Here is a 10,094-nt window from a genome sequence, read left to right on the forward strand (position 1 = left end):
AACTGGATGGGGAAGCCCCTGATACGAAAAGGAAATAACTATAAAATGGTCCTTGTAGTATTTAGCAATAAGATGCATAATAAATGTGCAAGAAGGTTCCCTTTGAAAATTCAAATATGCAACAATTGATTACTCAAGAAAGCAGAAACATCTCTTTAATGCTCATTACATGCTATCGATTACGTGTCCGCTATGGCTGTGTAGGTTGCAACTATACTTGCTGAGACAGCTGCTTTTAGCAGCCACAACAATGCTTTATTATAGTGTGATATTTTGAGACAGAGCTATTGCTACTTGAGTACTTCTGATTAGATATGCTGAACTTTTTAATTTTATATTCTTTTGATAATTGTTATTCTACTTATAATGTTTCAGCTGAGTCATCAGACCATGAATCATCAGAATCGGATGAGGAGTTCCACATGTGTCAAATCTGCAACTCAGAGGAGGTGACTTTTATTGTTTATTATTTGGTTCTTTTGTGTTAAATAGGATCATACAGATCTATATTGTTGAATACAAATTCAGATCTGTCAGATTCTTTGACATCATCGCTCTTAAGTTACACGGAGTGCCATTCTTTTTGCAAGTTAACCTCATGACCGTGGCTGCTTTCGTACTTCTTTCTTCCATATTTGTCAGTACCATTTGCTGTTTAATATTGTGTTTAGTGATAACTGATAACCATGCCAAAACCACTGTAGAATGTTGGCAGGAGAATATGATGTCTGTGGAAGTGAAAATCCATTTGAGTTTTTTCTTGTAAAGTTCTTCTGTACTCCCTCCGTTTTTATTTACTCTGCTTATCAGCTTTGTCTTAAGTAGACTTTGATCAGTTTGTACAAAAAAAGTTAACATCCACAATACCAAATCAATACCATTAGATAACATTGAATATATTTTTGGATCATATATATTTGTTATTGTGAAAGTTCATATTATTTTATATAAACTTCATCAAACCTTATAAAGTTTACTTTGGTGTAAATAAAAACGGAGTGATATAATAATATCTTTATTTTCAGGAGAAGAGTCTATTGCTCAATTGCTCTGGTTGTTCTCTACGTGTTCATCCTAGCTGTCTGACACCACCTTGGACTGGTATGTTGACTGATGATTGGTCATGCTACTCATGTAAGAAGATAGAAGGCCAGGAAATGGAGCATGATGCTAATGTAGCTGATTTTTCAAAGAGGTATTTCGTGTATTTGATGAACCACAATCCTCATCAGCTTATGATCATCTGCACGATTTATAAATGCTTTGTTGTGTCTTATTGTCAGGTATGACTCCGCAGTAGAGAGAAAGTTGAAGATTTTGGATGTCATACGTTCCTTGGATCTCCCTAATAATCCTCTGGATGATATCATTGATCAGGTAATTTTAGCTTACTTCTCGTAGTAATGTTGATTATCATAATCCTGGTTGTTCTCTCTAATTTCTGAGCTTGTATTGGACTTTTCTGTATATTGAAGTTCAGAATCAACTAATGTTTGCAAAGATTGTCATTCCCAACCCAATTAGTGGTGGCCAATGTGGCCCTAATAAAGTAACGATTTAATTCATACCACAATATATAATGCCTTTGGATCCTAACATAGTATTTCCGGACTCACTCTTTGGGGTGAAGTGAGGCCCAATATCCTGAGTCCTAACGAGTTCCCATGCAGGGGACTGGCCTTTTTTTTAGAGATTTCAGACCTTGGAGCATTACAAATATTCTCATACACCTACCTAGGTTTCTTCTAGTATGAACTGTTAGGATTGTGTGATGATTCTCTATTTCGTTTCTTGCTTTCTGGATATTTTGGTATATAACTATTATAAATGGTGAGTGCTAGGGTAATGGATGGTATTACAATATTGCATTTCAGAGCAGAAGAAAGGGATGTTCGAGATGTAAAACCGTTTGTGTACTGCTTGAGTAAGCATTGCTGGAAGAGCTTCCTTGTTGGCATCTGTTTTTGCCTGAAGATGAAATCTTATATCTAGAACTCGAAATTTATGTGTAAAGGGATATGTTGTGTAGATTTTAATTAAACCCATTCTCTGCTTTAGGCTGTAACATATTAAGAACATTCCATTTTATTTGAATTTTGTAGCTAGGGGGGCCTGACAAGGTCGCAGAAATAACTGGACGACGTGGTATGCTAATAAGAGCTTCAGATGGAAAAGGCGTTATTTATCAGGCGCGGAACGCGTGAGATAGCTTACTTATGTTATTTGTTTTACATTTTTCTTGTCAGCTATCCCATACGTGTATATTTGTTTCTTGTAGGAAAGAAGTCTCAATGGAGATGATCAATATGCATGAAAAGCAGCAGTTCATGGATGACAAAAAACTAATTGCAATTATATCTGAAGCAGGATCAGCTGGTGTTTCCCTACATGCTGACAGAAGGGCAAAAAACCAGGTTTTTGTATCTCCATTTTTCCCATCGGTTGCAACTACACCAATCATCTATTTGTAATGATGCTAAAAATGCTTAAACAAAATTTGCAGAGAAGGAGAGTACATGTAACACTAGAACTCCCCTGGAGTGCAGACCGTGCAATACAGCAGTTTGGGAGAACACATCGCTCTAATCAAACATCTGCACCGCAATATAGGTCTGCTGTTTATTCATATGTCCAGGCTTTCTTGTAGATCTAATTTGTAAATTTGCACCTTTGTTTCTGAAGTTATAATCCTCTATTCCAGTACGAAGTTTTAAACTATGAATAGAATCAAGATTGTATGGTATTGTCTGCTTCTGCATGAAAAGTTAGATCTAGATTGGATTTTTTTTCCACTTAGCGATAGAAGCAACTAACAAGGATAGGTAGAACAATTATTAACTTCTCGATGTATTATATGTAACTGCAGATGTTTATCACCTGGAATCTGGAACGATTGATGATTTGCTAATGCATATGTTTAGAAACAGTATTAATGTATATATTTTCCAAATCTGCATAACAATGAGTATGCACTTGTTTTCTATGCAATATGTTGCCTTCTAAAAGGCTTATGCAGGCTACAGATAATTTCTTGTAATAGTTCAAGTTAGGAGGTTATAGGTTCTGCATGACATGCTATATTTCCTGTCTACCATCTATTATGTCTTGTAATGGTTTCAATGTGATTCCAGAATCCTTATAGAGAAATCTAGTCAACAACAATTTCACTGGACTTGTTGGTCTCACAGGGTTAGTAATTGCTATGCACGCAACATAAATCACACAGTACTCAAATGCTGAGATAATCAAGCAGAAGTTATTGTTCAGTGTGTGAGGGTTTCCCTCTACTAATTATATTGGTCGTCCTGGCACAGTTCATGTTGAATTTATATCTTTTTTACACTATTTTTGTGATCTAGACAGTAGAATGAGTTACATATCCTAATAACAGATCTGGAAACCCAAATGTAGGCTTCTTTTTACAAATCTTGGTGGTGAAAAGCGATTTGCATCAATTGTGGCAAAAAGACTCGAGTCTCTTGGAGCTTTAACACAAGGCGATCGCAGGTTTTTGCTGGTCTCAACCAACTTTGTAATAAGCATCGTCATTTCTGACCCTAGATTTCAACATCTGCAGGGCTGGACCTTCTCTAAGTGCTTTCAACTACGATAGCACTTATGGGAAAAGGGCGCTAACCATGGTGTATAGGGGAATAATGGAGCAGGTTTGTATACTTACAGTTATTTTTCAGCAATTTCCCCTCTTTTTCATGCCTTATACACCATTCTAAGAGTCGGTTTCAAGGTGACCAGGATTCCTTTCCAGTTGTTCCTCCGAGGTGTTCTGACAACCAGGCCAGCATCGAAGAATTCATTACTGAGGCAAAGGTTGCTCTAGTATCAGTTGGAATTATAAGGGATGCCACAGTATGTAAGTTTATCTAAAGACCCGGTTCCTTTCTGTTTTTATGCTTTCATATGTATGTTTATCTAAAGACCCGGTTCCTTTCTGTTTTTATGCTTTCATTGCTAAATGAATATTGTGTATGTATGCATTTTTAAAGCTTAATGTGCTTACATTTCCGCCTATTTTTGTCACCTGTTTGCTACTCCCTCCATCCCATATTAATTGACGCCCAAATGGATGTATCTAGCACTGGATACATCCATTTCAGCATCAATTAATATGGGACGGAGGGAGTATCTTTCATCTGTTTTTTTCCTGGCATAAGTTGTTAATACTCCCTCTGGTCCTTTTTTGTTTGCATCGAAGAAAATCCCGTTTTTCCCGCAATGCTCTGCGCCATAGCATATTTGTGCTGCTCTTTCCAATAGTACCCCTCTGATCCCTTCCGTTTCGAATGCACGCGAAGCCGCAATAATTCCCATCTCTCTCTCTCTCCCATATCCCTCGTCCATTCCTGCTCATAGAACATGCAACAGGGTGAGAGATTGGTGCGGATGCAGAGAAGATTTTTCATAGAGAGCCGTGTGCAGAGAGATGGAGGGGAGAGAGAGTGAGGACTGTTAAGGAGTATTAGTATTGGTCTAGGAGTCCTTATTAGTCTATGTTTAGTTTCCTTGCACCTGAAGTCATGTGTAATATATATATATATATGCCTCTTGGGCCTTCAATAAAGATAAGTTGCTTTCCTAACATGTTAAGCTTCATGCACTAGCCAACGCAACCAAAAGTCTGAACTGATGGAAAGGGCTAGACAATCCACATATACTGTAACACCCCCTCTCACGTGTGACGGGGAAGACAAGTCAACACGTGCAACCGGAAGAGAGCGACGGCGCGTGAAACTCACGTATGACTCAAGAGGCCTATACGTGGACACAAAGGGGGGCAGCAGCAATTTTTTAGATAAATTGCGAAAGCCAGGACTTGAACACAAAGGGGGGCAGCTTCATGCACTAGCCAACGCAACCAAAAGTCCGTACTGATGGAAACGGCTAGACAATCCACATATACTGTAACAAGGACTACATGGGTGCGAGAATTGGAGGCTGCAGGCTGAGCTAATCGTTCGCATGCGCAGAGTAACTACCCAGCGTTTCCTCCGTAGCAATCCAGGGGCAAAATAGTCCTTTTTTGCTGAACGCTCCTCTCCTTGGTATGCGGGCTGGAAGTTAAACGCAAACAAAAAAAAGACCGGAGGGAGAACAAGGTTTGGTCTTTTGTCCTTGGTAATCTTGCATAATTATTTGAGTCTGATGTTAAATGTCAGTCTTTAGATTGATCATAAACTCTTCAGATGATCATAAACTGAAGTTGCAAGTCAGGATGATTTACTATTTGTATGTCCTATTCTATCTCTTGTCAATAGAAAAAGGTCTCACTAAATGATTTCTTCAGGCAATGGTAAAGTTGCAGGGAAGCTTTCTGGTCGTATTGTTGATGCAGATATGCATGACGTTGCTCGCTTCCTTAACCGCCTTCTGGGATTGGCTCCTGACATCCAGAATAGGTGAGTTTTCATGCATGACTTCTGAATAATTGGTTGGCCATGCATGCTAACACTTTATACGAGCAGGTTGTTTGATCTTTTTATAAGCATACTTGATGTTGTCCTTCACAATGCACGAAGAGAAGGGCAGCTGGATTCTGGAATTGTTGATATTAAGGGTAAGAATATTGAATTGAAAGAGCCGCCAAAGGTAATGCTTCTTTTTTATCCTTTTCTTGGGAGCTTTTACTTCTGTTAACCATAAAGTCACAATGCGAGTTTTGCTGCAGACCGTTCATGTTGATAGCTTGTCTGGTGCTTCAACAATACTGTTTACTTTCACCATTGATAGGGGAGTTACCTGGGAGGTAAGAAGAAACATTTGGCTCAATCATTTGTTCTTTCATTGATAACATTGTGGGCATGATTGCTAGTTATATTTAAGTGCAAGAAACACCTGTTCTATACTGTGATATTTATCATTTGTGCATGAATTCTTTCATGAACATGTTAACGTGTGAAGTCGGCAAAGGCAATGCTTGATGGAAGAGAGAATGATGGTGCTGGTTCTTCTAATGATGGGTTTTATGAGTCCAAAAGGGAATGGATGGGGAGAAGACACTTCACTCTAGCTCTTGAAGGGTATGTTGTGTTGAATGATGAAGATATATATTTTTCTTCTTCGAGAAAACGCAAAGACTTTGAATTGTTTGGCTATTTTAATGAGCTATATATTTGCATTGTTTAAGAAGTATAAACCCCCCTTCCATTGATGGCGGGAGGGAATGAGAAAAGTTGGAATCTTCGCAAGAGGTATAAATTTGAAAATAACATCTTTGGTGAGAATTACTTGTAGGACCTAGGGGCCACACATATTTTGAGAAATTATAAGAGAACTACGCTGGTGTAGCCTTGTATCTATTACCTTAAGTGTCACAATGTGTGTCCACTACATAGGGACATGTTACTTCCTTACCTGTTTTGCCTTGCTGGATTGAAATGCCATGACGGGAGACAAATGATTACCAGTGCTTGCATGATCTCATTTGACAAGCTGCCTTGGTGGTATCACATGGCTCCTTCTCTTGATGCTTCAACCAGCATGTCATCCGGCGATCCTGTCCTGTCGATTGGCTAGCTCGCTGGCAGCCCAGTCCACGCCACAACTGCGTCAGGTTATCGTTGTCTGGTGGGGCTAAATTTGCCAGTTCTATAGCACCCTCAAAAGTACCATTTTTTTGCAAGTTCTTAGTGTGATCCGTTGATACTTCCACAAGGAAGCTAAGCTTTGAGAACATACTCTTTGAGAAAAGAAATGTGATTAGAAGGTCAATTTCATTATTGGCAACAATGTGAGATTGGAATGCGGTTTGGTGTATGAGTGATTCATGTAAATATATATGCGGTGTTTACTTGTTCTCCTTTCATGTGAAATCTGTTTGATCTGATTGATGACTCGAGTTTATATTGTTCACGCACAGCTCAACTGAAGGAATATACAAGATAATTCGACCTGCTATTGGTGAAGCATTAAGGTATTTTCTGTTCATCATAACTTTTTTTCTCGCGCATTTTTTATGTGTTTTTTTTGAGAAGCATACTGCTTCACGATCACTATCTATAGCCACCATGTAGCAACCTAGAAAGACAAAATTCATATTTATTATTGCTGCTCCATTGCAGGGAGATGCCTTTGAGTGAACTGAAGGGCAAGTACAGGAAGGTGTCATCAATAGACAAAGTTAGCAAAGGTTGGCAGGATGAATATGATGTTTCATCGAAACAGGTAAGATGATTTTTTTTGTGATTTATAAACAGTTTAACATGATGACATTTTCCTAAAAACTCTGGTGTGGACGAGGATTAAACCTATGACCTCAGTCATGCAGCTTTGCACTTGATTCACCTGCCATTCATCCGGTGTAATATTATGTAACCATTCCACTCAGGTAGGGAAATAATGACTTAGAGACGTCGGAGAGAAGTGCAAGTTGGCATGGGTCTTGATATATATTACTCCCTCTGTTCCATGATTCTTGTCGTGTTTTTAGTTCAAATTACTAAAACCACGACAAGAATTATGGAATAGAGGAAGTATTTGACTTACAAATCAGTATACAATTGTGCTTTGAATAATTATGGATCAGAGGGAGTATTCACAAATATAAGATGTTCTAACTTTTTCCTGAATAGGATGTACAGACACATTTGAGTGTGTTCACTCATTTCAGTCCGTATGTAGTCCGTATTGGAATATCCAAAACATCTTATATTTGTGAACGGAGGGCATGCTTTTTTTTTCTTGTCATTTATTTGAGCAAAACCCTCCAAAGGATATTCAAGCTCCATGACTGACTCAGCACTTGAATCTCTGGGGGTGCTGTGTATAGTGAATAATATTGTGTGACTTTGTGTCTATGGATTCATTGTGTTGTATTTATTTTCTTAGTTCTGGGTTAAGTTTGTTTTCCACATTCCACTTATGGCTTGTTCAATTGAAGGATGAGCATATATTGCAGACGCTTGTGTACATTTACCCTCTTCTATGCATATTACTTACCAAGCACCTTTTTACCTCATTTCAGTGTATGCATGGATCCAAATGCAAAGTTGGGAGCTACTGTACAGTAGGAAGAAGGCTGCAGGAGTTTAACATTTTGGGTGGTCTGATACTTCCAGTGTGGGGCACAATTGAGAAGGCCCTAGCTAAACAGGTTTACTCTGTCACTTATTCACATGCATTTTGTCTTGCTACTTATTCCTCAGCGCTGAGTGGTAGGGCTCCTCTATAATTCAGTGCGCTTGTATGATCGTGGGTCTTGGGATCTTGCCTCCGATGCTTTTCTGATTGACCTAGACAATATTTGTAGAACTGCACCCTTTAGGTTAAGGTATATAACTCAGTGAAGCCATACAGAAGAAAGAAAATGATGGCGTTGAAGGAACAAAGCTAAGTAGAAACTTGGCTTACAAGCAGCCAACAATATAAGTGCATTTATGATGACAAGAACTATAGCAGTGGGCTACTTGAAGCATTTTAGACGAAGTTGCGGTTAACCTGGCTAAGGTGGCAAGTTTCATGTTAACTAGTAGTATATCCACTCAGTACCAGGAACATTATTTAGAGCAGAGATGACACATAAAGATACCTTTCTTAGTATTGACAGGTATCTGGGTGATAAACATCATTAGAGAACATATAGTGAACCATTGGATATCTGTCTGAAAAGACAAACGTTTATGGATGGACGTCAATCATCGGCCCTCAAGAATTCAGCTAAATCTTGTCAAAGTGTAGTGGTAGAAGCCCAGTTTGCCACACCAAGTAACTGGGTGATAAACAACATTAGGGAACCATATAGGGAATCATTCGATATCTTCATCCTTGACATCTTTTATGGATGAACGTCAATCGTCGGCCCTCCAGAATTCAACTAGATCTTGTCTAAGGGTAATAGTAGAAGCTCAGTAAGTCACAACAAAATGAAGTTGCAGATTGATTTTCTGTCTGCATTTTATGCTTGAACTGGATAGCTGTGCCATTGAAGTGGTTGCTTAATGCACTTGTGCTTTGTTTCTGAAATTGAACAGGTTTATCAAAATCACAAAAGAATACGTGTTGTCCGTTTAGTGACAACGAATGACAATCAGCGGATTGTTGGACTATTCATTCCGAATGCAGCAGTGGAGTCAGTACTAACAGGTTTGTTTTTCATTTCACGGAATTTTTGTCGTGTAGTTCAATGGGGATAATCATTTGTTATAAGTGTAATTAAAAGCAAAGTCACTAAACTGTAGAAATTGTTCTAAAGCCCACAGAAATTTCACTGGGTAGTTCTGAATCTCTGCTATAAAGTTTTAAAAAAGGAACATGACATGGTGGTGGACAGTCAATGGGACAGACTCAAACTTTTAGCAATTTTTTCTTAAAATACTAGGAATTCGATTGTTTTTCTGTGGTACGACAGCTCCACTTTATTTTTATTAGATGCTGAAAGTTTGATATGTACTCTTAGTCAATTCCATTCTTCCTTTTGCGACGTAGAGTAGCTCTCTCAAGTCAAAATCAGTTATATATGATTCTTATACTGTCTTTTGCAGGCTTGCAATGGGTCCAAGATATTAATGATTGACATGGAAATACTTTTATTTCTGACATTCATATTGGTGGTGTTGATCACATGGCTGATGTTAAGAAGCAGCAGGTTTCAGAGGCTTGGCACATTTAATTTTGTTTCTAGGGAGCTGCCTAGCCAATCTGTTTAATTTATGGGAGTTCTTAGCTTAGTAATTAGGCGAGTAAATACTAGCAATATCTGTGTGTAACATATGCAGTGTACCATCAGTGTGGTCTCTTGTTTGCACTTGGTTTATATCTTGTATATTGCTATGTAAAGCAACCAAAAGCTCAGGTAATCTCAAAAGAGCTGCCTAGCCAATCTGTTTATATCTTGTATATGCACTTGGTTTATATCTTGAAACTTCATGGAAGCCTTCCGGTCTGTTCATGAAAGCCTTCCTGCCAAGGGAGTGAGAAACGGAGAAAGGAATGATCTAGGCTAGGTAAAAAAGAACAGAAGCTGACATGTAGATGTACAATTCAGGGCTTCTTTGATTAAAAGATTTATAGAGCGTGTTCGGACTTTCCACTCAACTCTGCTCCGAGAGCCAGCCGTGTGGCGCCGAATGCTCGAACTAGTT

The 10,094-nt window shown here is 38.6% G+C and overlaps 1 protein-coding gene across 1 annotated transcript in view; it reads left to right on the forward strand.

The window, feature by feature from the left end:
* LOC119356252 (protein FORGETTER 1-like) overlaps positions 1–9,851 on the forward strand; it is a 19,341-nt gene extending 9,490 nt beyond the window's left edge. Inside the window, exons 15-32 of the mRNA XM_037623192.1 lie at positions 376–449; positions 1,026–1,195; positions 1,284–1,377; positions 2,103–2,200; positions 2,279–2,414; positions 2,504–2,610; positions 3,412–3,507; positions 3,578–3,665; positions 3,754–3,871; positions 5,303–5,414; positions 5,481–5,604; positions 5,684–5,761; positions 5,917–6,035; positions 6,875–6,928; positions 7,077–7,179; positions 7,979–8,107; positions 8,985–9,096; positions 9,495–9,851. Of these exons, the coding sequence (XP_037479089.1) occupies positions 376–449; positions 1,026–1,195; positions 1,284–1,377; positions 2,103–2,200; positions 2,279–2,414; positions 2,504–2,610; positions 3,412–3,507; positions 3,578–3,665; positions 3,754–3,871; positions 5,303–5,414; positions 5,481–5,604; positions 5,684–5,761; positions 5,917–6,035; positions 6,875–6,928; positions 7,077–7,179; positions 7,979–8,107; positions 8,985–9,096; positions 9,495–9,526 (1,844 nt within the window). The 3' untranslated portion in view covers positions 9,527–9,851. The remainder of the gene's footprint in view (positions 1–375; positions 450–1,025; positions 1,196–1,283; positions 1,378–2,102; positions 2,201–2,278; positions 2,415–2,503; positions 2,611–3,411; positions 3,508–3,577; positions 3,666–3,753; positions 3,872–5,302; positions 5,415–5,480; positions 5,605–5,683; positions 5,762–5,916; positions 6,036–6,874; positions 6,929–7,076; positions 7,180–7,978; positions 8,108–8,984; positions 9,097–9,494) is intronic.
* The last annotated feature ends 243 nt before the right edge of the window (positions 9,852–10,094 follow it).

This window comes from Triticum dicoccoides, chromosome 2A (genome assembly GCF_002162155.2).
Source record: "Triticum dicoccoides isolate Atlit2015 ecotype Zavitan chromosome 2A, WEW_v2.0, whole genome shotgun sequence".
NCBI lineage: Eukaryota > Viridiplantae > Streptophyta > Magnoliopsida > Poales > Poaceae > Triticum > Triticum dicoccoides.